This window comes from Ochotona princeps, chromosome 20 (assembly GCF_030435755.1).
Source record: "Ochotona princeps isolate mOchPri1 chromosome 20, mOchPri1.hap1, whole genome shotgun sequence".
NCBI lineage: Eukaryota > Metazoa > Chordata > Mammalia > Lagomorpha > Ochotonidae > Ochotona > Ochotona princeps.
The window spans coordinates 17,242,429-17,270,314 of record NC_080851.1 but is presented as its reverse complement, the minus strand read 5'-3'; the positions used below and the strand labels follow the sequence as shown (position 1 = coordinate 17,270,314).

At 42.0% G+C, this 27,886-nt stretch overlaps 1 protein-coding gene across 2 annotated transcripts in view; it reads right to left on the bottom strand.

Annotated features, from left to right (window-relative positions):
- Nucleotides 1-27,886, bottom strand: part of GLI3 (GLI family zinc finger 3) — a 244,577-nt gene that overhangs the window by 10,067 nt on the left and 206,624 nt on the right. For both annotated transcript variants that reach the window (XM_004582353.2, XM_058678228.1), the window contains 2 exons: nt 3,985-4,134; nt 2,613-2,777 (listed from right to left, as the gene is read on the bottom strand). In XM_004582353.2, the coding sequence (XP_004582410.2) occupies nt 2,613-2,777; nt 3,985-4,134 (315 nt within the window). The remainder of the gene's footprint in view (nt 1-2,612; nt 2,778-3,984; nt 4,135-27,886) is intronic.

Genomic DNA, 27,886 nt, shown 5'->3' with positions numbered 1-27,886 from the left:
AGCATGCTCCGTGGCGGCCTTTGGAGGCCTGTGAGCTGTATGGTCAAGGGCAGCCGGAGTCCTGGCAGAGCAGCCCTAAATCCTCGTCCAGTCTGGTAGCCCTCAGTGGGCAGCATGGGTAGAGGGACAGGCTCCAGGAACGGGCACTGCTCCCTTGCTGTTCTTATCAGTTGCATCCTTTGCAAAATCTTGACTAGCAAAGGGCTGGGCACAGTCATCAATATTTAGTGACTACATCAAGGAAAAGATAAGAGTGCAAGAAATGAATACCAAGATTTATCTGGGATCATCTAATTATATAAATCTCAATTTCTGGGACAAACTTAATGTTGGTGTATCTGAAATGGTCTGTCATGTACATGCAAGGCCTAACGTTTGCACACAGAATAGAGATGAACAGCTTTATGTGTTTGTGAGTAAAATTTCAATGAAGTATGTTTGATCCAAATGAATAATTTAAGTGAACTGCTCAACCCTGAGGAAAGGTATTATTGACTAAGATATCTTAATCTTATAACAGATATTCAATTCTCACACACATAGTACTGTGCAGTTTTAAAGCCTCACAGATCAACTATAAAACATTTAAAGCAAGTGGGCAGGTATACAGGTCTGAGACTCATAAAGAGACAAAAGCTCAGTATGTTTACAAGTGTACATGGTTAATTCTAATGTTCTTATTACGCACATTTACCCATGATAGCAGGATAGAGTCTTGGCTTAAAATCTGTGAAAATGGATATCTTCTAAATTTCTAATGAAAAGGATACTTATGAATACTTACGAAATACAGTTAAATATATTCATTAAATTCCATGTTGTTATCCCCTAAAAATTTTGAAACTTAGCAGTAAGCCAGATGCCATAAAAGTAAATCTTTCCAATTGCACAATTCAATGGTATTTAGTACATCCTCATGCTGTAAAATCATCACCACTAATGGCAGAATTTGTTCATCGCCCCAGAAATGAAACCTCATACTCACTGGCAGGCACCCCTGTTGTTCTCTCAGCTTTACCAGGCTCTCATGTGCTTTCTTCTCTCTCTGGTTTCCTATTCTAGACTTCCTAACATTTTGCACTAAACTCGTACAACACATGCTGTTACAGTTATCGCACGTGATAAAAGCATTTTGACATTAAAAAGTGGAGGCGTAGCACCTCCCTTAAAATGTCTCCAAATAATTGGTCCATAAAGAGATCCAAAAGACTAGAATGTCTTTGTCCTCCTACTACATTGTCAAAAGCAGTAGGTACGTAGGAACCTCATGTCCCGGTCTGTATGTGACTGTGTGATTTGCAGAGCATGTTAATCTTACAGGCACTTGGGCTCTATCACTTCCCTAAGAAGAAAACCCCATGAGGACTACATTTTCTTCTGCAGAGCCACATGGCTATTAATTAGAATGATTTATCTGATTGTTACCAGATTCCTATCTGAGTGACTATGACTGAACCAGCCTGCAGCTGGTAAGCCAATCGGCAGAAACTCCAAGGCCCCTTTTTTAACAGATTTCCAGTGAACTGATGACTAACGGCATGGGGCTGGACGCGATTTCTGATACTAACAAATTCTGATGATCTAATTCTCCCAAAAACTGGCAAACTTTTTTTGTTCATCTCTTTACTCAAAAGGCGGCCTCACAGAGGTGTTGGGGTTTGAGCAAGACCTCCAAAAGGCCTGATTGTAGCAGTGCAGTAATATGTATGCCAGGCAGCCATCATGACATGAGTGTTTCTCACTGCAGTACTCGCATTCAGTTCCCAGCTCTGGCTTCCATCTTTAACTTCCCGCCAGTGCAGACCCTGGGACGTTTCCGCCACCTGCTTGGGAAACCTGGATTAAGTTCCGCATGCCTGGCTCTGTTCTCAGCCAAGCCCCAATGGACATTTCAATGGTTGTGGCATTGAAATCCTAATAGTTGTAGAAGTGAATCAGTACTTGAGATCCCTCCCTTAATACATTTTTCCCCAAAATAATTAAGATGTATTTGCAATCATAACTGCCTTTATATTTCTGTTTAATTTGAAAAATGACAATAATAATAGCACCACAACAGGAACCATTACAATCATGAAGCCTTATTCAATACATCATCTTAAGTTACTGGCTGGAAACCATGCTGGGTTTCTGAGAATCTCTCTTAAAAACCATTGGAATTTAGAATGCCTGGATATTGCACTTAGTACTGAATGACTGCTTCATAGAAGACTTTTTTCTTTTTAATTCAATGTATCTTACAATACTATCTAGAGAAAACAAACAAACGAGCCTGTCTTTGCAGTAAGCTAGTGGCTGTCACATTCTGTCTCTGAGTCTATCCACAGTGCTTACAGGGGCTTCCTGTCCGCATGGCTTTAGTTTCCAAGTTCAATGCTCCTACTGTTTGACCAGTAGGTGGCAGTTCCAAACAACATGAGACTAAATTCACCAGTAGCCTTAAGACCTTCCGACTTATTTGCGTTCCTCTCCAAAGAGATGCAGTTTGCAGTTTCACCTCTGAGATTCTAGCCTTCACCTGCAAGGTCCGAACCATTCATGCTGGTCCTTCCACGGGCATTCCCAGGAGAGTTGTTTCCACCAACGAGCTCTGGCTCATGAAAGATACTTACCTCATTGGAATGTGTTCTGTTTTGGTGCTTGGCGCGATCGGAGGCATTTGAGAAAGCCTTGTTGCACCCTTCATGCTCACAGACGTATGGTTTCTCTCCAGTGTGAGATCTCAAGTGCGTTTTCAAGTTTTCTAGTCTCGAGTAGGCCTTTGTGCAACCTTCAAACTGAGGACAACAGGTAAATCTGGATTACTCCACACAATAGCCATGGCAGCTCTTGCCTAACACTCCCTCAAAGTAGATGAAAAACTGACGTTTCAAGGGTCAGCAGCTTTTCAAAATCAAAGAACAAAAAGTCCACTAAACTCCGCATTTATTCGGATTCACATGCAGCTTGGTGCAGTTCAAGATAAAGCATTTTCAGTGCCAGTAGAAGTCTTGAAGTTTGGTTGTTTTTTTTTTTAATAGACCGCTCAACGTGCACAATGCCTTTCATTATCTGCTCACTGATCTCCTCGAATTCCCACTGATTTCAGATTCAGCACAAAGTTCATTAATATGGCTTTGTGTCCATACAAAGACACGGAATTTGATCATGTTTGTAAAGGGCCTTTAAGATGCAAAGCACCGGGGCAGCAGTGCCCAGTGTGTCTCGCGGGCATCTTATGAAAGAAAGCCCAGCCTTGCTGCAGCTCCACCCTCATCTGTAGGTCTACAGGATGCTAAAGGGGGTGGCAAGAATGTGAGAAGGAACTTAAAATCCAAACACAGGATAGATAGCCCTTCCCCCAAATTTCTTAGGCACCAAAAGTGCTACGATTTTTCCAGTCTATGGAATGTTTGTTTTCACAAAATGAGATAACTTGGGATAAGACCCAAGTCTAACCACTAAGTTCAATTATGTTCCATGCAGACCTTACACACACTGCCTGGAGGCAATTTTATGCAATGAGCTTAGTGCACCTGCATTTTGACTGCAACCATCACATGGGGTCAGATGTGACGTTCTCTGCTTGTGGCATCACGTCTGTCTTCCAAATATTTGGGAACATTATGAATTTCAGGTATTTGAATTAGGGATGTTCAGTAGGTATGAGAATTTGCTTTTTATAAAGTTAATTCAGGCTCCCCTCTTTGCCTTCGGAGTCCTATGACCTGGTGAGCTATCAGGCTTGGGCTCACACAGTGCCAGGGCCACCACCTAGAGTGGCACCATGCAGAACTGTTCTGCCCAATTCAGTAGCTCTAAAACCCAGACGCTCTTTAAAAGGAAGCCAAGCCCGTGCTTAAAGTTCTTAAAGTACCCCATGTACCTCCATCCCATGTCTCTTCCTAGTTGTAGACATCAGCACATACGGCTGGTAGAGTATGAGGAAGGACCACAGCATGAATCCTGCACCAAGAGCCCTGCCCGTCGCTCACTGGTACTCACAGTGCATTTGTGAGGCTTCTCGCCTGTGTGTCTTCGCATATGCACTACCAGCATGTACTGGGCTTTGAAGGGTTTCTGTTCTCGGGAGCAGTCAAGCCAGCGGCACACGAACTCCTTCTTCTCTCCATGAATATGGTCATTATTTATGTGCTGCAGTATGGGAGAAGAGAGAAAGAAATAAAATGGAAATATATTACTCATTTCTGAAGGCAACGGAAGAAAGAATAAAAGATACCCCAATCTTAGATCCTGAGGATTGTATAAATACCCATATTGAAGATTTTTTCAAATTATAGGCAATGTTTTTGTTTTAAGATTTATTTTCTTTTATTGGAAAGTAAGATATACAGAGAGGAGCTGAGACAGAGCGGAAGATCTTTTGTCCGCTGATTCACTCCCTAAGTGACCACAATGGCCAGAACTGAGCTGGTTCGAAGCCAGGAGCCAGGAGCTTCTTCTAGGTCCCCACGTGGTTGCAGGGTCCCAAGACTTTTGGGCCATATTCTATTGCTTTCCCAGGCCACAAGTAGGGAGCTGGATGGGAAGTGGGGCCACTGAGATATAAACCGGTGCCCATATGGGATCCCGGCATGTGCACGTCAAGGACTTTAGCTACTAGGCTATTGCACTGAGCATGGCAATGTGTTTCTTAAGGTGTTTGTCCTGTTTTTGTTTTTGTTGTTGTTCATTTTTAAAAGCAGTATTTGAAAAACACACATAGAGAAAGACAATGAGATCTTAAATCTACTAGTTTAGTCTTCAAATGCCTACAACCACTGGGACTGGGGCAGGAGTAAACCAGGAACACAGTACAGGCATTCGATATGGATGGAAAGATCGTAAGTACTGAACCATCACTTGCTGCCTGCCCAGGTGCATCACACCAGGACGTTGGCACCAGGACAGGAGGACAGTCATTCCAATACAGACTGCAGTGGTCCCAAGCACAGACTTTATGGACAGTGGATCTCTCAAGCTTCTATTCCTGCTACATGTGCACGCATATGCACAGAACTACGTACAAAAAGGAACTATGTGGGTGTCAAATGATTTCGTCCCTAGCACCTTTGCAGAAAAATAAAAGAATGGATTCGTGAGTCTCCAAGGCTTTTTTTTCCAGCTCCAAAATCCTATAATTATTTTTTTCAGAATGAAAATGAACTTCCCCAAATCACTCACTAACGGAAAAGCTACAGTGCTTCTCATACAGTTCTTTAGATTAATATAGCAAATGCAACATGGGAGACGCGAGAAACGCACAGCAGTATCAGAGGAAGAGGAGTTTCATTCGGAGCAAAGGAAAGACAATCCCAGCAGAGGGACTACACTATTGAAACGCCTAGTTATATGCTACCTTGCTGTCATTGTTGATTTTTTCCTTTCTTTTTATCAAACTTTGAATCTTTTTACAAAAAAAAAAATTTGCTAATTTGTGTGAGAGTTTTGTTTCTGTTCCTCAGTGCCCTTAGTTGGAGCTGGACCAAGGGCTAATTATTCATTCTAGGTCTCCCACATGAGTAGCAGGGACCAAAGAAGGACCACTCATCATATCTTTCCTCCCAGGTGTGTGTTTGCAGGAATCCACATGTAAAGCAGAGCTGAGACCCAGATCTAGGGACTGTGATGTGGAATTTAAGTATGTAACCACTGTACCAAATGCTTACTCCTGAAAAACTTTTTAAAAACAAACTCAGTTACTTGAAAGAAAGTGAAGCAGGTGAGAGAGACAGACAGATGGATGAGTGAGAATGGGTGTTCTCACCTGTTGATTTACCCTCCCAATGTCTACAACAGCTGCAATTGTGCCTAGGCCAATGCTGGACACTGACTCAATTCAGGTTTCCTGCATGGGTTCCTGGCGCCCAATCCCTTCAGCCATCATTTCTGCCTTCTACAGTCTAAGGAGACTGGAGTTAGAAGCCAGTGTTGGGAACTGAATCGAGGTGCTCCAAGGTGGGATGCAGTAATCAGAAATGGTAGGATAAATGCTGGCCCCAATGCTATTGTTTTTTCTTTTCTGTTCATCCTGCCTTTATGTAATTTGTCTTGATTTTGGATTTACTTATTTACTGTAATTTTAAGCGTTTGGGAACACTTTCTCAAGCATTCACAGAAATTTGCCACCAAACATTCCTCCAGTGAGAGAAAGCTCCCTTGTTTTCATGGACAATGTGGTGCTGGTGAGACAACATTGAACTACTTTCCTACTAGTGCCATGGCTGGGCATTGGAGATAAAATTCCATCTGCAGAGTTGGCTTTTCCCAGGTAGTCCACTAGGTGGCCTGCTTCTTTAGGAAACAAAATAAAGTGTTTTATAAAGTAGGTAGGAAAGTTTCACAGGTGGCTTCTGTTGCTTCAGAACTGGAGGAAAGCAGAGAAAAGAATGACCCTGTATGCTCTCCATGAGCTTTCGGAAGGTTTGTGACCAAAGAGAATTAGTGCATACCACGGTACCGGGATACAGCTAGGATTTGGAGGGACACCCTGGCAATGACAAGGAAATCAAGAGAAACTTTGATGGTCACAATGACGTAGCAACCCTGAGGCCAACACATGTGGGTTTCCTTTTGAAAACCACTGTCCTGTGCATGAGTGCCTCTTAAAAGCGGCGATGTGCACGTGAGCCTGTGAGCAGAACAGATGTGCTGGCCAGGGAACAACAGGCGTCTTTGAATTCCCGACTCAAGTGCGTCTTTGTAGCCCAAGGACATCGCCCAGAATTATCCCAACATGTACAGAAGCGCAGCCTTTGAAACCAACAGGGGTCCAACAAATTTTCCTTTCCAGGGAGAAAACTTCATGATCACACACAGCCACTCCACACAAGTTGCTCTTGGTTCACTGGGTCCTTTGGATTACCACATATGATAGAAAAAGTAAGGAAGAGAGGAAGGGAGGCAGAGGGAGAAGTGAGGAAAAATTAAAGTTGGGGAGCAACTACCTAAGGTTGCAAAAGAGTGTCTTGGTACTTGGAGGTACGCAGTAAATATTTGTGGACCTGATTTGACTCGTGCAGCAAACTGCTCTTGCCCTGGGTAAAAGAAAATTATAGTGCATGCTTTTGTTTATCTTAACCTCATTCTGCTTGGCCTCCTAATACCAAAGTATAACATATAAGGATTTGAAAGCTATCTAAAGGTGAACCCCTCTTGCTAGGTAGAGCAACAGAAATGCACCTGGATTGGGACATTTTTCTTGTCTCTACAAGGATGAGCTGAGAGCTACACACACCAGGTCAGACAGACATGATTCCTGCCCTAAGGAAATTACAGTCCACTGGAGGGAAATGGATAATGATGTAAATTACCATACAATTATAGTGTGATAAGCATGTTGAAGAGAAATAATAGGGTTTCATAAAAACACAGAGCAGGGGGGGGGGGTTCTGAGTCAGTGTGGAGCACTAGGGATCAGGGTCAGCTTTTCAAATACAGACACACTGAAAGCAGGAATCGAAGGCGGGACCCACCTGTGCCCTGTGGTGCCAGCTGGGAGCACACAGGGGCAGAGAAGCACCTGCAGAGGGCCTGAGCTCACTGCCTCGGATCAACGAGGCCACACATGGCCAACGTGCACTGGCCTGGCAGACTGTGGCCCTCGGGCACTGCCACTGTTGGATAGGCATGCTGAGGCTGGGCTTATCTGAATAAAGAGGCTGACTCAGCTGTGGAGTAGTGGGGTTCAGAAGGACCCATCTGCATAGAACTTATACTCAGCTCATCAAAAAATCAGCCCAGGTATGTCCTGGAGGAGAGCCCTGGGGGCTACACAGAGGAGCTGGCATTGCCTAACACAAGCTACCAGGAAAGTGAGTGGAAAGCACAGCTGTCTTTCCCTCCTGTCTTAGCCAATGGCTGGCCAGGTGAGGTTCTAGAAGTGGGGTGTGGTCTCCTGAGGGTTCCTTTAGTACAGTGGCGGGGGAAGAAGAGCAAAGAACTGCAAGCTTCCTCAAGTCACCTGGTCCTTGGGTGAGAGAGGGAGAAGGCTCTGGATTGGACTGAAAACTGGAGATTCACCATGGAAACTTCTGAAGCCACGAATGCCCACATAGCTGCAGAGTCTGCCTGCCACAGTGGCAAGGGTCTCCCACAAAGTACGGCAAGGAGCTGACAGGAACTAGGGAGGACAGGGACTGGAGACAGCAAAGCTGCTCCTCACCTCCATGCCTGCAGACTAGAACTCTGCCTCTGGAGCAATATGTGGGACTGTTAAAGCAGCTTCATTTTGAGTAAAGTTAGCATCTTGGGGATTTCTAGCTGCTACTGCCGTAGGCAGATCTAAGTCCCAATTAATATGTTTCTGCAGTTTTCTGAAGAGTAGTTCAAACTTGCATGGAGGCCATAGTTATTTTTTTAAATACAATTCTATGATGTAGGAGTACAGCAGTTAGGTTGATTCTGTGTGTGTGTGTGTGTGTGTGTGTGTGTGTGTGTGTGTGTGTGGTATTTCTGTCTCTCTCCCTTTATAGCCTACACGCCACTCAGAGGACACACTCACTTAACTGTAAGGAAAGAGGGAGACACCTTTCTGTTTAATTCAAATGTGTCCCAAGCTTAAAATACTTGCAAGAGCTAGAATCCAGCTGAAAACAAATTCTGAGAAATTACAGACTTTAGTGTTCATGTGTTCCAAATATTTAATTTCCTTTAAAAAGCTGTGCCGGCCTCTGCAACAGGAGGACAGGGCAGGTTTTCCCCCTGCATTACCAGCAGCCCTGGAGGGCACTGAGGCTGCCTCGTCACACATCCACACCTGACAAGCTGTGTGCCATTCAGGAGCCACTTCACCTCTCTGGCTCTAGATCAGGTGTCAGCAAACTTCATATGGAAAAAGCCAGATGGTCAGGGGTCAGCGCTGTGGCGTAATGATCAAGCTGCTCTCTGTGATGCTGGTCACCCATAGGGGCACCAGTTCAAATCCTGGCTGCTTCACTTCTGATCCAGCTCCCTGCTAATGGACTGGGTAACAGAAAAGAACATGGCCCAAGTGTTTTTGCCTTTGCCATCCATGTGGAAGACCTGGATGAAGCGCCTGGCCTTGGTCTGGCTCAGTGGTGGCCATTGTTGTCATCTGGGGAATAAATCTAGGATCTCTTTCTGCCAATCCTTGAAAATAAACAAATACATCTTACCAAAAAAAAAAAAAAAAAGGGAAGGGAAAAGTATAGTATCTTAAGCTTTGCAGTCTGTAAGCAGATCACACAAATGTCAGTGAAAAGGACAAACTTGGAGCACTGTGACATCATGAATTAGTCTGGAGGAATTCTGAGCGGGTGGCATTGAAGCACAGCAGGTAATGCTGCGACACTGGTACCCCACACTGGAGCATCCGTTCAAGCCCTGGGTGGCTCCACTTCCGATCCAGCCTGTTTGCTAATGCAACTGGGAAAGCAGCAGCAGCTGACCCGAGGACTCGGGCTCCTGACACCCATGGAGAAGCTCTAGATGGAATTTCTGACTTCCGCTTGGATTAGGCCTGGTCACTATGGCTACTTGGAGAGTGAATCAGTCTCTCTCTCTGTCAACTTGCACTGTGCACAGTGAGCAATGGGCTGCGTGTGTCTGGTGAGCTAGAGAGTGTGCTCACAACAAGCTTCAAGTTTCTTCCTGAGCTAGTACCTGTCAGCTTAGCTCTCATCCTAACAGAGCAAAATCAGAAGGAGGTATATTTTAGTGACAAAGTAAAAGGTCACAGGAGAGAATAAAAATCAGGATCCAAAGCTAAAAAAGGGAGTTAGGGGAAGGAAGGAAGGAAGGTTAGCCCACATACACTTCACTTTCTGCACCATTTTCCTAGCAATGGGTTGAAAAAGCACATATTTGTCTCTTACCAAACCCCAAAATATCCAAGAAGAATACACAATCAATTCTTAACTTCAACAGACTGAACCCATGGGAAGCTGGTCTGAAACTCAACGGGCATGAGTTTATTTGTGGCTTCACTGAAAAGCTGATTTCCTAGCAGTGACAACGTTAATCAAATATATAAATAATTTAATTGGGGGGAAAATAATGCATGATTAAATCCCAAACTAATCCAACACAAAGACATGCAATTTGCCAGCGGCCTGAGAGCCAGAAAGAGATAGATGGTGTAAATTAGAACTTCGTGTGCCAACTCTTGCTGTGAGGTGGCTTTGAACTCTCTGTCTCAGTCAACAGGACAGGGATTCCAGGACCAAGCAATTCTCCCAGAAAGCCAGAGTCCAGTGCAGGAGCTTCCAGAGGGTCCCAGGTCTTTGCCAGTCAGTACTCAGTTCTTCTGAAACTGGCCAGGGAAGCAGCCTCCCGTGCTGCCCACCCTTCGAACACTAAAGACAAACTGTGTTTGGAGGCCAGCACAGCTCTAAACAAAATTAGGCATTTGGAACGTATGGGTGTACAAAGTCTGTAGTTTCTTAGAATTCTAATTTTCCAGCTGAAATCTAGCTCTTGGAAATATTCTATGACTGAAACATACTTGAATTACCCAAACAATCAGTAAGCGCCTGGCATTGTGGCACAGCGAGTAAAGTTGCATGCCGAGATGTCAGTATCTTATAAGGGTGCTAGTTCTAGGCCAGACTGTTTCACATCTCATCTAGCTCCTTGCTATGTGCCTCGGAAAGCAGCAGAAGGTGGCTCAAGTGCTGCTGCCCCTGTACCCACGTGGGAGACCTGGATGGAGTTCCAGGCTCCTGGCTGTCGCAGGGCCCATCCCTGGCAGTTGCAACCACTTGAGGAGTGAGCCAGTGGATGGAAGAAATCTTATATCTAACTCTTTTCAAACCTTACGAAAAAAAAAAAAGCAAAATCAGAAAGATGTCTCTATTTTCTTACAGCAACCGATTATGCTTTATTTGCGTCATCAGCCATGATTCCTGAAAGCAAACACGTGCCCCTGAGGAGCTCACAATAATCCCATAAAGTTAGCGTCTCCCATCACGACCCAGCCAGAAGCAACAGGAGCCCAAACCCAGTATTGTTGTCTCCCTGACTCCTCTGAGGCGCCAGGAGCAGGAGCGCAGAGAATGCAGGAGAAACCACTGGCTGGCCTGGCAATCGGGAAGGCGGAAAGTGCTTCTTTATTTCAAGGGATTTGCTTTGGGAAGTTGAGCCCTGAATGTCAACCCTCTGGTGCTTGGAAAGCCGCAGGAAGAAAGACCCAAAGGGAGTGGGCAAAGTGATGCTTTTCTTTCACTAGCAGCAGAATGGACACACACAATGGACTCCACTGAGCTAATCAGGCTCCTTTCTTCTGGCTTCATTATTTCACTATGAGCTCAGAGCAGGCAGTTTTCCTAACCCCTCAGATGCATTGCACAGAGGCAGCCCAGCAATCCACATGCTCTCAACTAAGCTGCCATTCAAGTAGTACAGGAGCTCAGAAAGCAAATGCTGCTTGGCTTTCTTTCCTCCTCCTTCAGTCCGACTCCTGGATCCCCATTCACAGCAAACACTCTAGATCAGGGGATATCCTCTCTTCTGAGTGGCTTCCTGGGACGGGGCCACCACAGCCTTGCTGCAGCGGAGTGCCTGAGCCTTCACAACCCCAACCCAACTCTGCTGAAGGTGATCGCCCAACCGACGGACCAATCCCTGGCTGTTTCAGAAGACTGTGCCTTTACATCAGTCAGCTCCTTAACAACAAGGCGACTTCCTTGCACTGTCCTAATGAAAACGTTATCAGTGAGCTGACCTAAGAATGCTGAAGGCAGGAAATGTGAAACTTGAGGCTCCACTCTCCCCTGTGCACACACATTGCTCACACCACACTTCCTGTACCTACCCGTTGCCCCACCAACAGTTTCTCTGCCAGCCTAGAGATTCCTGCTGACTAGTTCTCCAAGCTGTTTACAGGCCAAAGTACATGTAAGAGCCAAGAAAAAAAATAATAAAGCACTCTTTAGTGCTCAAATATCTGTAATTTCTTTCCCACATTAACACATTTCACATACAGTAAGTATTATGGCATTAACAGAAAAGAAAGAAAATCTTGCAAAGTGTGTATTTCACATGTAAATAGTTCAACACTAGGAACTGCACAGTGGGCAGTTCCTAAGTGAGTTTCCTGGCTGGGGGTGTCAGCTGGACTCTTTTTCACTTCTGCCTCATGTCTTTGTCAGGTTTCTGTGTCCTGATCCACCCCCAGGCCGCGATCGGACACAGTGATCATTTATTCAGAAGTAAAACGGAGATCTTTGCATCTCCAAAGGTCAGCCTGGAAATGTCAGATACTTCCTTAATCTTTTCACATGGCTACTGGGGTTAGCTCACCATCAGGGAGGGTGCAGGGAGTGGCTGCACTGAACAGAATACAGCCCCTTGACGCTCTTTAAGAATGTGTGTCCTGACTCTATAAGGCTAGCACTCTTTTATTTGGTAGTCCAGATTTATTTCTGAAATGGAGAAAACGGGGAAATTATTTTGAATCTCTTAAAAGTTTAAATTGCATTCCAGCTGACTTGGGACAGAGGTTGGTATGTTTTACCTCAAGGAAAATACCCTATGAAAAATCTCTCAAAACTTCCATCTACAGTAAGGCCCATTCCTTCTCGTGTTGTGTATCATTTGATAAAGGCATCATTTTTGAAAATTTCATAACTGTTGTGACATGGATTATATTAGGTGTGTGTTGTGATGGGACTCCTAATGACTTCACCAGGCAGAAATTTTTTAAAAAGCCATGAATCATAGACTATCAGGACTAAAGCAGGCCCTCTATCTCCATGTGTACTTTAATTTTAGATAAATAAAATAATTTAAATTGTTTTGGTGGCACCCATCAATCTTCTTAACCGGTTATTTAAAAACCTTTAACAGCTTGCAGTGGGATGGGACTTCCCAAAGGCTTCACAGAATGACGGCTTGTTCATAACACATACCTCAGCATCGTTCAGTTTTCTGACAAAACTATAAAATTATACAGAAAATCAATGGTCAAAACACTGAGTGTAAGACTGAATTCTCTATACTAAAAAAAAAATCCCTATTTCTGTTTTGTGAATATAATTAAGGATTATATTAGCTGTGAATATATTGTGAATGTATTAAACCAAAAGATATGCTTGGTTAAAAATGAATATAGAAATGGAACTAGGGTGACAAATACAAGAATATTGTTTCTAGGTACAGATACAAAATGCAAGCATTTTCCTTTATGTGTAACAAAGGCAGTTTTTTTTTAAATAAAAATTTTATTTGAACGATAGAGTGACAGAGGGAGAAGGATCTTCATCTGCTGGTTCATTCCAGGAATGCCCACAGTAGCTGGGGCTGGGTCAGATCATGCCTGGAACCCAGAATTCCATTCTGGTCTCCCGAGTGATGGCAGAAACTTGAGCCATCACCCACTGCCTCCCAGGTACATGAGCAGAAAGCTGGCTCAGAAGCCCAGAGTGGCCAAGGTACCCTGATAGGGGCAGGGCATCCTAAGTAAGGCTTAACCAGACAAACTGGTCCCAGGCAACACTCTTTCACAACACAAATGCTTTGTCTGGACAAATGGCATTACAGTGTTGGGTTTGAAAAGAAAAATTAACTAAAAAACAATGTTCCCATCCCTAATATAACTAAATTTAGTAGGACCCATGTGGCACAGAAGGGAAATCTGTCTTCTCCATTGAAAATAAAAGTGTATAATATGGAACACAGTACAGACAGACACACATCTCAGCATGTCAAGTCAAAACAGAGCATTCTGGTCTTCTCTGCTAAGAGAGTTCTCTCATGGTGTAAATGGTAACCATTCTTTTAAATTTTCCATTGATTTACTATTAATCATTTCAAAGAAATAGAGAGACAGAGGGACAAAGAAAGCCGAATGTATGCTTCGGTAAAATGAGACTTCAGAGAACAAAACTGTGAAGCAAAAAGATTTGCTGCTTCCTCACTTAAGAAGTGGAAGAAAAGAGGAGAGATATTTTCCATCAACCGGCTTACTTCCCAAACTGCCACAATAGGCAAGCTGGGTCAGGCTGAAGCCAGAAGCCAGCCTTCTCTAGGTCTCCCACATGGGTGGCAGAGGCCCAAGTGCCTGGGCCATCCTCTGCTACCTCACCAGGTGCATCAGCAGGAACCTAGGTTGGAAGCAGAGAAGCTGACACTCAGCCTAAGCCAATACTCAGAAGTGGGATGCCAGCATTCCAACTGGCAGTTTAACATAACGTGCCATAACACCAGCACACAAGATGGTGCTTAAAGCTCTTCTGAGAATTTCTGTTCTGGAACGGTCAGTGTTTAAATTCAATTGAGATTTCCTTACAGATGTAAAGTGATTTTACCACATTCTCCAACTACTATAAGTCTAATCTGTTTCTAAAAAATTACAGGACATAATTTTTATCATCTTTTAAAAGCCAACAAAATCACAACCCCTTCCTATGCTAATTGATGAGATATCACAAAGAATGATACAAAGAGATAAACGAGTAAAGTTTTTGCAGTATTTATTCTGAATGTATGGAGAAAAAAAATACTTCACTTGGGCAAGATGATTTTAATTGTGAAACCACAGAATGAGCCAATTTAGAAAACTGATACCCAAAAATGTACATTTCTATTTTCCCTCTTTGCAACAGGAAATTCAGCAAACATGATATGCACCAACATCTCTAAGCAGCTGAGCTCTAAATGCAAAGGAGAGGTGGTTAAAACTCACTTTCCTACTCCTCACCCAGATCCTGGACTGAGATGAATGGCAAGGCCAGAGGGGCCAGGAAAATGGTGATAAAATGCAACCTCTCCCAAGGACCAAATGAATTCATCACTCATACATGTGGCTCATCCCGGAAACCCAACATATCTGGAAAGCATTACCATTCACAGCAATTGCATATATCTCCAAGTGAAAGATTCAGAAGCCGGATTGTGTCCCAGGACATTAAAATCCTCCCACCTTGTGGGCTTGGATTTCGGCCAGGAACAGAAAGCAGGGTTACTGGACAACTTCTCTGTATGTTACTAATCCAGACAGTAGTTGTACTTCCCATGTACGGTCGACCCAGTTTCGACTACCCTACAAAACTCTGAAAGGCAGATTGGATGACTATGATAATATTCATGACACCTTAGGCTTTTAATTTTAAGGCACTTATTAACATACACACAAACACAACTGTTCAAAGAGAAGACTCATTTCTTAAAAGTCTCCTGACTGCAAAGACAGATATGAACTTTCCCCATTTAAAATACAGGATACTATTATTTCCACGATCTAAAAGTATAAAAATGCTATTCTTAAATTATTTCCTACTTGTTGTGATCTTACCAATTCACCAACTCTAGGTATACTGCTATTTGTAAAAGGTCTGAATACACCATGTGATTAGGAGAAAATTCAAAATTCAATAATACAATAAGTACATATGAGTGATTAATGAGATTCAACTTTAAATAGGTGATCTTTTATTTGAACCCTATAAAAGCAATCCTTCTTCCTCCACATTACTAAATTCTATTATAACTATCATTCTGAAACTTGCATGCTGTCCTATAAATTATGATACCATAATTTTCATGACTGAAATACCTGTTTGAACAATTACATAGAACGCATATGAAAATGTATTTTGATTTTAAAAAGATTTGGGTATTCTATTTTTAGTAGTGGAGAAAAATCAAGAATTTTAAAAATGAAATCCTTTGAAGACAGAGATTAGAAAAGTTATTTCTAGTAACAGCCCAAATGCAAACCACATCACTGGCCAGGACTCCCCGAAGGTCTTCTGCCCCGCACGATTGCAAAGGAAGGTCTTCATGAGAAGTGTTAGGAGAACCTTCCGTCAGCAATCATACTAGATTGGGGGTGTGTGTGTGTGTATGAGAGAGACAGAGAGAAAGAGAGAGAAAGAGAAAGACAGAGTGGTACCGATGATAGAAGCACAGAAAAATCTCAACAACTACTGGCAGAAAGGAAGAAGGCATGCACACAGGCACGATTACCCATTTGGAAATCTGCCTGCCATCCCACTGAGCTGATGCATTCATTCACAATTAACTCCAAGCTTCTTTATGATATGGTAGTTCCTGTGCTAAACATCAAAGAGGCAAGACAGATTAAGACACATCTACTGGATCTTCTCCAAGAGTGGCTACAAGAATGTAGAAAGGAATATGGCTTAACATCATAGACCTCTTGGCTTTGCAATTAGACAATAAGCACTTGGAAGAATGGATTAACTCTCATGTTACAGAAAACTACCAAGCAACTAGTCAGGCTTTTCCAGGGTTGCCTTACCTTGAAAGCAAGATGGAAAGATATCTTTCCAATACCTCTGTTGTGAACTCTTCAACATGTAGAAGTACTACGTTTACCATCTACCATAAATACAATGAATTCAGAAACCATGCTGATAAGCAGTGTTCCTCCCACATATCTTGATCTCTCATTGCTGCTAAGTCTATTAAAAGGGCATACCTTATACGATATGGGCATACACTAAGGGTTCCATTCCTATATTCCATACCTATATATAATTTTCTTTATCAGGCTAGTAGAATGAGTAGCATTTATACAAAGAACATAGACCTGAGTATAGTCTTGGACATGAGGCTGCAAGTACTGAGCAATGGGGATTTTACAAAGAATGAAGAGGGACAGCAATTAAAAGACATGGGAGGCCAGCATTTAAAAGACAAGAAAAAAGCAGCAAGCAAATGAGGCAGAAGATGGTGGATATGGGGCACATCCATGTGTAGGACACATTTGGAGTACTTCTAGGTACAACATCAACGAAAGAGGTTAAAGTAGAGTGAAGTTCTCTGCCAGCAGAGACTTCTCAGTTCCAGTAAGTTCTGCAGGTTCAGAAAGAAATGAGAGAAAATATCTACCAAAATAATGTGATACAAATGGACTTAATATGGAAAACTGGGTCATCAGGAATTTTCATGCTGTACAGTATTCAATTTGTGAGCTGTCTGCTGTTTGCAATCCTGCGTTTCTCTCATGCTGTCTGTAACATTCAGTTCTGTTTCCTGAAGACTTCTACAGGGCTGTAAAAGTAAAGATAGCTACTTCTCGGAGTGCAGGAAATGAAACAGTCACTTGATGCGTGATGGAGTCCCTGGCAAGAAAGGAAATGGAAAGAAATAAAACCTGAGGTCCGTACCGGGGGTATACCTGACTTTCCATGGAACTCAAGAGAAAACCCAGCAGCTGGGCCATGTGGAAATCCACAGCTGGTGACATCTTGGCCATAACTAGTTTGGGGTCACTGGGTCACTATTACTGGCCCCTTTTCATGTTCTTTGCTTAATAAAGACTCATCATTTCATTGAACCCTGCTCATCCTATTGTTAGCACATCCTCGCTATCTCTCAATCTCCAGCGCACACCTTGTGGCTCTCTTTTTTCCAATGGCTTTATCATTTCTAATATACTATCATTTACTTACAGTGCTGGTTTATTATTTACTGTCTACCCTTTCCCACAGACCAGGGATCTTTATCAGTTTTATCCAATGATGTGTCCCAAGTCAGTAAAACAGTACCTAGCACAGAGGCGGAATTCAGTCAATATTTGCTGGAGGAATATGTGCTAAAAATGTGTTACTGGAAATACAAGATGGGTGCTCATGTGGTCCCAGACCTTGATACACTCCCAGTGGGCTGTCTGCTTTTGCTGTGTTCTTTGAATACCAGAAGCCACAGCAAACGGAAGGACTTTCCTATATTGCTGTCGCCCCAATGATCTAACAAATTTTGCAAAGAAATCTCACATCACTGAAGCCTTCAGGGTCCACCCAGAGAGCCTCCCATAATAATGCGATTGCAGACTGTGATTCTGAATTGGTAACGACATAATTCAGAGTTATCTTAGAGGGTTCCTATTCATTATAAATGAAAAGAATTCCAAAGCCTACTTTTGCCTACCATGACTTTGTTGACATAACTTTGGGACAAGAGCCCTTGGCATTAAAGTGATAATTTTTACTTTCAATGCTATGTTCCACTGGCTGTAGAAAGTCAATAATTTGATGTTTTACAGTAAATTTTTCTTGATGTAATTCAATAATGTTTCAAATAAGGAATAGTGAAAAAAAAAGACCAAGTTACACTTGCGATTATGCTACACTCTAGCTCATTGGAATTTTGCCCCTTGGCTATTGTTCTTGTCCTTGGTAGATACACAGTGCTTTCTCCCCTATGCAATGTTAAGTAACAGGAGAATGAAGGGCATACTTCCTCTCTAATCTACTTGTGAAAATCTCATTAATGTAATGGAAGTTTTGTCCCCTGCCATGACTAAAGCGTTTGAAGAGACAGAAAGAAGGAAGCAAGGCTGGTCAAAGAATTTTCCTCAGGGAAATAAAGAAGGCACTTGACGTAGACAGGTTTTATAGAAACGCAGGTTTAAACTTAGCAATTAAAACAAATAAATAAGTGTGTGTGTCTATACATTTCTAAATGAAAACTGGAAAGACAGCCAGGTTTATCCCAGGCACCATTCTTCATGCGATGAAATCACTCCAGGGAGAAGTACATATGTCTTGACTTTGAGACATTTTTGAATTTATATATTTTTTGCTTCTCCTTTTAGCTCCCACCAAACTAGGAATTCCATTCCTTAAGAAACACTAATTTATTCCCAAAACATGTTTTTAATTTGGAGTTTGATTCTATAAAATTTATTTTTATAAGCATATTTTTCCAAGGATATTTGACCTATATGTCATTCAACTTATCGATTAACTTAATGATTATTAACTTAATGATTATTTGACATAATCATTCAACTTATTAAAATTTCACTTAAATCTTTCATTTGGCCCTTCTAAATACATGTGGTTTCACAATGGGTTTCATATTGCTTATGAACAGATATTAGTGCAGTGTGGTTTTAATACAACAGTAACTACTTAAAAGTTTACAAATGACAACACTTTGTGGAAAACAAATAGCGAATTGCCCTTATGAAAGAAACTACACTGAAGCTAAACGAAACTCCATGCTTGGTTCAAATTTTGCCACATGGATATTTAAGGTTAAAACAGTACTATGGGTGTTCAGTTCAGGAAATAATCCAGTTGGTCACCTTGGTTCCAGGTCATCTGCACCCAAAAGCTTGCCACTTACCAGGGAGGTCAATCACTTGCGTCAGGCCATGGGAAGAGGGCACCCAGAGTTACAATCCTCCTGACTTTGGCTTCTTTTCTCATCTTTTTCTAGGGCCCTAACACACAGGCAGCACACACTGAGTCTTGCTTATGGCAGTTCATCTAGCTAGTCTTGCTCCACGGTCTTTGCTGGCTGATCTGTCCTCTGGCTTGAGTTCCCACAGAAGGATTTCCTGGTGCTCAGAGGTTTACAACCTCACCTAACAGTGAATCCTGAGTTCACGGCACAGGTAAGCACACAGGCTAGAGATAATCTGACCACACTGATGACAGATGCAACTGAGGATGAGGAATAAAAATAAAAAAGGTAATTCAAGACAAGAAGACAAGAATCTACTCCTTTGGCTAGAAATAAACAACCAAATAGTTCACTCAAAGAGGAAACTGTCTAGAGTCTCTTTGAAGCCAGTACCACAGAAACACAGACTGGAGAGGGTGATGAATGCCCACAAAAACAAAAAAGCAAAAAGAAGGAGATGAAAGGCATGGAGGATACAAATCATGTAAAAACATGTACATATGATGGTACTTCAAACATTTCAAGGATTACATAAAATTCTTTTGAAATTCCTGCATACTTGTTCACAATCTATATTCCCATGAACTGTTTGAAGACTCCTGATATTCGTGGATATCAAAGTGTTTTTTTTGTAGCCAAATAAACATCTTTTTATTGCACTTCCTGGGAAATTTAAAGGTACCCTGAGCACACACACAGACACATAGTGTCTTGCTGATAGTTTGAATCCACACTCCTCTAGGGTGCTATCAAGATCAATAACCATAAACACAAGTGATCTCTGATAATTGGTGGTCAGCCAGGAGATAACAAGTCTAACAGAAGTGCTTTATTTCAGATGGTAAATCTGCTGTTTACGGGGACTGTGATGAATGCCAGGGGTGGGGGCATGTGGTAGCACTTCATCCATCTTTTTTTGGGAAGTTCTTTTTGGTTAGCTAGCTAAATGCCTTTCCATTGCAGATGTATTCATTTACATAAACTGCAATTCCTCTTTATCTTGTTCCTAGAATATTACTATTTAAACAGGTTGGAAAATTTATTGCGCTTGGTGAGTAAGACACCTGCAGTGTCTCAGCTGAATTCCTGGCCCCACCTCCTGACTCTAATTATGCAGACTATGTGAGGCAGCAGTGAGGGCTCAAGCAATTGGGTACCAGCCAACACCATGGGAGACCTGAATTGAGTTCCTGGCTCCAGCTCCTCTCCAGTCCTGGCTATTGCAGGCATCTGGGAAATTAAGCAGCAGATACAAGACCTGTCTGGTTCTGTCTCTGTTTTTCAAATAAACAAATAAGACCGAAATAAAAAGGAGTCAACAGAGCCTGAGAGAGAAGGACTCTCTCCGGGCCAACCCACTTCCCCCAGGAGCTTACTTCTCACCACTTCAAACATATCCAACACGTACCTTTAAAACACTAAATATGCAGAGAACCCCCCTTGGGTTACTCAACCACCGCTCACATACGAAGAAAATATTGGTTTTTGTTGTTTGTTTGCTCTGAAGAGCTTTCTGCATCAATTTAAACACAGTGAGACAGACACAATATCCCAGAGAGAGGAAAACCTTCCTTATTACATTCCTGACCCAAAAGAAAGGACTTGCCCTGAGGACATAACAGGAATCTGAGGGTGTGTGGGAAGGGTTATCTAATCCCAAACATAAAAAAAAATTCATAATGCAGCATGACGATGCTTTTAATTGCTGACATAATTGTAATGTGTATACATAATACGATACAAGGAGGTGAATAAGCCTACTTTCCAGTTTTACAGGCTTTCACCCATATTCTCCTTCAGGTCTTCAGGATTTTATGCATGCTTGGGGGAACTTTCAGGGGGGAAGGTAATGTGATATTATAAGGATTCTTGGTAAGATCACATCTTGTTCTGATTTGACTTGAAGCATCTGTATGTGGCAAGTGTGGTAAGGTAAAACCACGCTCCAGGCAAGCAGCGTTTTACAATTCTTCCCTGATTTCCTGCGCAAGTCCATGGGGCCATAAAACAATGGGCAGAAGAGCTGGGATTTTTATTTCTTTATATGGGAGAGCTGCTGGGAATGACACTCCCATAATCCCAGCTGTGAGCAGTGTGGGTAATAACCACACTCACCTTTTACACACACACACACACACACACAGTTTCTGTACACGACAAAATCTAAACCTGTATTGTAAACTGCCAGGGAAGAATGGCATCCCCAATCAACTGGTTAGAAGTTGATAAAGAAATTTGATATTTGGTCTAATTTATTGCTGTTCCACCCCACCCCACCTCACTTTGCAGCCTAGGTCCCCTTAACATTACTTCCAGAAAGAAATTCACAACAGCTTTAAAAGTCCATCTGCGGTAGCTGGACTTTTCCAGTTGTGCAGGGTGGCAGTTTTACATTAGTTATGCCTGGGACCCAGCAATTTTTTGATGTTCACATTTGATCAAAATGACTACTACTGATAATTCCGCAGACGCTGGTAGTTCTTCCAGGTCAGAGCCTCACAGCCGCTACTGCTCTCTGCATTCATATGATCACACGCACGAAAGACAAAAGTGCTTAGAGAAACACCACTTTCATAAGAACAGAGGAAAAGTTGCTGTTGCAGTTGGATGCTAGTTACATCCAAACACTAAAATCTCTCTGATGGTATCTTCTCCTTCGTGGGTTGCTTTTGCATGAACATGGCTTTGACTTCTGGACGCCTTCCTGAGCAAGGGGACTGCATCTCATTATCTTGATACTCCACAGTCCTTCCCCATTATCCATTCTTGACAGGTGCTCCGGAACTGGAGCTGGGTGGAACATTGTGACTGCAGCATGTGATCCAATCACCCATTTGCTTCTTTTCCGCTGGAGCTAGAACTAGGCTGTTCATTTACCCAGATGTACCTATGAGCTTTTTCTCACTGTAACACAGTGCTATACTTCAGAGGAGAGAAACTTATGCTACATGACAGAAGACAGCTCTATGCCTACTGAACACAGAGATTTTAAATTTTATTTTATTTATGTACTAGTTTTATTATTTTTGTGAGGATTACAGATTCCTTCAGTCATTAAACTGGCTCTGGCAAGTCATGCTAGGGTAAGGCTTGGAAAGAGGAAGTGAATGATGGCAATGGCCATCGGAGACTCGGAGAAGCCAAGAACTGACTTCATTTATTTTATAAGCAAACTGAGATGGCTGAAGGAATCAATGTATGGCAACCCTTATAAGATATTCATACTCCAAGCTCCAAGTACGTGGCAGAGAACTACTTTCTTTACACAGATTAAAAAATTGCTCATTTACTGCTTCTTCTCTGAAGCATACTCTAGCTAGAAGAACCATTCAAAGAATGTTCAAGATTTGCAGTTACAAAGAGCTTCTAACTGTGGTAGAACTTGGGTTATGTCAAACAAATTGGTAATGAAGTATTAATAAGTTCTACTGCATAGCTGTCAGCCATGCAATTTTTCCCTTTTTAAATGTTTTACAAATAAATTTCATTTTTTAACTTTTAGCTTCTCTCCTCAGACTAGAAAGAACAGCATGCATCACTCTTAACAAGAAAGTAAAATAATGAATTACAGTGTTTCAGGGAGTACTTAATTTTATTGGCAGAGACTCTGAATGATGTTTACATAACACTGGCTCTATACAAATTACACTGAGCCAGGCAATTTCACGCTCAAGCCTAGCCATTTTCACCTCTAGGTTACTTACCGAATTATCCATCAATTTGGGCCATCACAGTCAAGGTACTGTTTTTGTTAAGTAAAACTAGGAAGTAAACACAAACTAATACCTTCAATTATTTGGTTCTTTGCCTTCTGCTAAACATATTATTTTTCACCCCATTCTTCTTCAATGTCCTATTTAATTTTCATTTTTTTCTCCCACAGTTTTTTAGTCTCTATGGAATATGAAAGACACATGGATTTGAATCTTTTTCAAGTGGACCCCAAATAGCCAATATTTAGTAGAGTTACATTAGAAGTTGAAAGTTTACAAAATGTGTGAAACAGATTATACATGAGTGGAGTATCCTATGGGAAACAGCGCAGCATAATTTCTCCCCACTTTTCTTTAGATAGAAGTACATGGTAGGAAGGTACTATTAATAAATAACTCACCCACTCAGATTAACATGAAGGACGCATGATGGTGGCTTAGAAAACTGCAAGTGTCACTTTCAAATGCAGAATGACACCAGCACCGACAACTCCCACTAAGACTGTTACCAACCAAGCAGCAGCGTCCTGAAGTCTGGAATGGGGCCCTTGGGACACCAATTCTGAACCAGACCCTGCAAATGTCCATGCCACTGCAACGACGGAAGGATAGAAGACTAGGATGCTACAGAAGACACTCTGGAGACAAAAACAACTGAGGCAACACAAAATATAGCAGAAACACCCCATCCCAAGTCTCTCATCAACTCAGCACAAAAGAGAAGCAGAGATACCTGTCATAAAAATCTAAACATTATAAATGAAAACACGGCATTCTGAATCCAGCAAGATTAAAAGAGTGACTTGCTCGACATTGAAATGATATAAAAGACATGTTGGGCCTAAAAATACACAAGGATGTCTCAGGAAGTGGAAGAGGGAAAATGAAACTCATTTAAGTTTATTTTGGTTTAAAATGTTTTGAAGTTAATGCATTTTTTTCACAATATACATTTCTATCAGTTTTTTGAAAACCTCAGATACATCTCACACAAGAGACTCTTGGAAACTTCTTAGCAAACTGCTAATACAGTAACTAGCATTATTTGAGACAAAATTTTTTGAAAATTCAGGAACAACAAGAAAGGCAGTTCCTTTACCTGTTCATTTGTAACAGTTATCTACGTGTGCAGAGGCTGGATCCAGAGGCATTCCCAGGAAGCCAGACTGAAAACTGGGCATGTGGGCACCAACAGTGTCATCACACACTATGTCAAGAAATTTCACCCATGGAAGCAGTGATAACATGTATATCTTGTTAGAAAAAAAAGATAAAAACCACCAGTACTTGCGGATGATATGAGTGTTAGTAGAAAAGCAAAGAAAATAAAATAGTCACATGGAACCAACAGAATAATGAAAAATCCCCCAAGACATGTGTATGTATACATAAAAACCAAAAACAAAACAAAACAAACAAAAAAAAAAACACCAATCAAAAAACACCCAAGTACCATTCTACTAAGAGTAATGGTAACTTGGAGGAAATGTATAGGGAAATACTTTTCATGCAGAGAGAAAGAAATTAGGTGATCATTTAAAAAAAAAAGTATCAAGTTAGAAAGCCCAGAAAAAAAAATTTAAGACCCCATGATTACTACTTGGGAAACCTGAATTTTTAAAGAGAATATAGACGCTTTCCAAGCTAAGGCTTGGATAAAATAATGGGAAAAGTTGTCATGGCACATTCTTTTTAATTTAGTTAAAAATTAGGGCTGGTACAGTGCCATCAGCACCCCATATGGGTGGGCACTGGCTAGAGACCTGGCTGCTCCACCTCTGGTCCAGCTCCCTGCTGATGGCCTGGGAGGGCAGTAGAGCAGGGCCCGATGCCTTCATCCCCTGAATGCATGTGGGAGACCTGACTCCTGACTTTGGACTGGCTCCACTTTCGCTGCTGTGACCATTTTGGAAGTGGATCAGTGGATAGAAGATCTTTCTTTTGATCTCTCTGTGTCTCCCTATCGTTCTATAACTGACTTTCAAGTAAAAAACAAATATTTTAAAAAATTTAGTTAAAAATCATTCTAAAGTTAATGTCAAGGTCGGTCATTTTGTTTTAAAGATTATACCTAAAGACCTTAGGAACATAGAATTTTACACAAAGATATTTATTTATTTCTGATAGTGAAAAAAAAGTGGAGAAAAACCTCCAATGATGAAACAGAAATCAGAATGCTAACGGTAGAACCATATGGCGGAAGTAGACACAAAATACAAATTCACACACAGTACAGTCTTCGTTTTTTTTTTTTTAATACACACATATAAGTGAAAACTTTAATAAGCAACACTATCTTTATGGTTTTGCTGATTTTGTAGGCATGATGGCTTATGATTTGTTTTCTAGTTATCCAACCTCAGTGTTTCTCCGTTGCTCTAGCCCTCATTCATTTTCTCCTATTAAATTTTTCAGTGAGTGTGATCGTGTGGAAAGGTTCTATTCTCTATGTTGATCTAATGTTTGCTATACTTCAGAGCTTCAAAGTCTACTCTGTGGTGTTTCAGGTAAAGCTGCTGCCTGCAACGTTATTATCCTTTCCGGCTGCTGGTTTGTGTTCCAGATATTCCACTTCCTATCCAGCTGCCTCCCAGTGGCCTTGGAAAAGCAGTGGAAGAGTGCCAAAACGTCGGGGCCCCTGTTACCCTCATGGGAGACCCAGATGAAGATCCTGGTTCCTTTGGCCACTGTGACCATCTGGGAGGTGAACCAACAGATGGAAGATCTTTTTCTTTCTCTCACTCTCTGTAACTCTTTCAAAATAAATGAATAAATCTTAAAAAAAAAAAAAGAATGGATGCATGAATAGATGGCTGGATGGGCAAGAAAATGCTTACTGACCTGAAAATCATTTTTCACTCTGAATTTAAACACACATACACTCACATACACATATACTATTTTTAGCTATTGTGTCAAGGAGAAAAGCAAATATTCATTCATTCAAAAACACGACAAAACCTCACTATTTGCTAGATTCAGTTTAGTTCTGAAAATACAGCAATGAATGAACAGTTTCCTTAATTCTTTCATGTTTATAGTCCAAGGTAGAAGACAGACAATACAATGATTTTTAAAATGTAATTAATGCCTGGGGGCAGGTGTCTAGCACAGTAGTTAAGACATCGTTTGGCATACTCACATCCGGCATCTCTGAGCCTGGTCGAGTCCCAGATCCTCCATTCCAGCTCGCTGCTATTGCACACCCTGGGAGGCAGATGATCCCTTAAGGTTTTGGGTCCCTGCCCCCAGTTTGAATGCTGAGGCTTCAGCCTCACCCAACACTGTCTGATACAGGAACTTAGGAAGTAAATCAGCAGTTGGAAAATTTTTTCCTCTGCCTTTGAATAAAAGGAAAATAAATGCATAAAAACTTTAAAAATATGGTGTTTTAGAGATAGATAAAAATATTTTAAAGCCATTAAGAGTAATGATGAGGAGGAATAGCTATCTATCATTTTCATAGGCCAGCCAAGGGTATAATGAGAATTTGAGCACAGACCTAGATAAAGTGTCATGGGTTCTACGCCAAGACTGATCCATGCAGAGATTGGTAAGTAATAAGGTTCTGCAGAAGGCCAAGACCTTGTCTAATAGGAATCATAATGGGGCTCATGGGGACGGACAAGACATGAGGAAAATGGGACTAGGGTTGTGAAAATTAACAGGAAGGGTCATCAGATACTTCATTAATTACATGTGTTTAACTACTCCCCAAAACCCTTTTAAATTTTACGCTTCATTGCAATTAAAAAAAATTGCAAAGAAATTTCCAGCATGTTGGAAACAACTGCCTCTGGATTTAAATACATGTGGTGAGGCCAGAAGCTTTACTGCGTTTTATGAGCATAGACAAAACACTTCATCCCAAGAGCCAAATTATAGGACTGAAAGTAGCCACGAGTGGGATGCATGAAGAGCTCCAATGCAGCCAGGGAGCTATGAAAACAAAATCAAATATCGGAGACTAAGCCTTCGTCATCCTCTGTAATTATTTGCTGCAGCCCAAAGCTCTTGAGTAGAAGGGACTGTTCTGCGCCCACACTGTAAGGGTTGTTTTTTGGGGGCACATATATGGGCCAATAATGCTTAATGCCCAAGAAGTCATCTCAGTGAAAGCACTTTAGGCTTCCACTGGGGTCCTGGGTTGTGTCCTGAGGCCAGAATCCCATGGTTCTGTGGAGTGTGCTGACTTTACTATGTTTCAGAACCATGCCTGGCCCTGGCCGCCTCCACAGCAGCCAGGGGCCTGTAATAGGAGGATGGTGCTGATTTTTCTCACACCTGGTGGGACACAGCCCCACCAGCTGCTTCCAGCTATGGTCCTCCTTATGTCATGGCCCAGGCATTGTCCAGCTCAGTTCTGTCACAGCCTGAATCAGCCTGGAGTGTGGGGTGGAGGATGAAGGCGGAGCCAATTTATTTTCCTGTCCCCCAGCTTTCTGGATGAGGTTTCTTTCCTCCTTTGAGTCATATCTAGTTCCCATATTCAAAGATACTGAGCTGGGGTCCTCAAGTAATGAGCATGGTTGAGGAACAGAAGGGACATTAAACAGTACGTGGGGAGCAGGCAATGTGGGGCAGATATCTCATACTATTTTCTAGTTGAAACTCCAGATTCAATACAGTGTGTAAGCACAACTGTGTCACAACAATTTGAGCCAAACCCATGCATGTTGCTACCACAAAGGAACTAGCTGTTATAATACTCATCCCTAACTTGAGTCCAAGTGCGTCACCTTGCAGATGATGCAGAGAACAGACTCAGAAACTAGGCTATAGCTTCTCCTGGGCTCAAGCAAGTATATGAGAATACCTCCAAAGCATCAGTATGCTGGCTGGTGTGAGACCTGGCTGCTCTTAGGACAGCCCCTGGGAAAGCAGCAGCAGGTGGCCTGCATACATAAGCAGGTCCCTGCTGCAACGTGGGAGAGCTGCAGGGTGCTCCTGACCTCCGGCTTCATTTTGGCCCAGCCCTGCCTGTTGCAGCCATGTAGGGAGTGACTCATCAGGCGCATCTCTCTGTGACTCTGCTTTTCAAATTAATTACTTAAAATTTTAAGCCTATTTTGTTG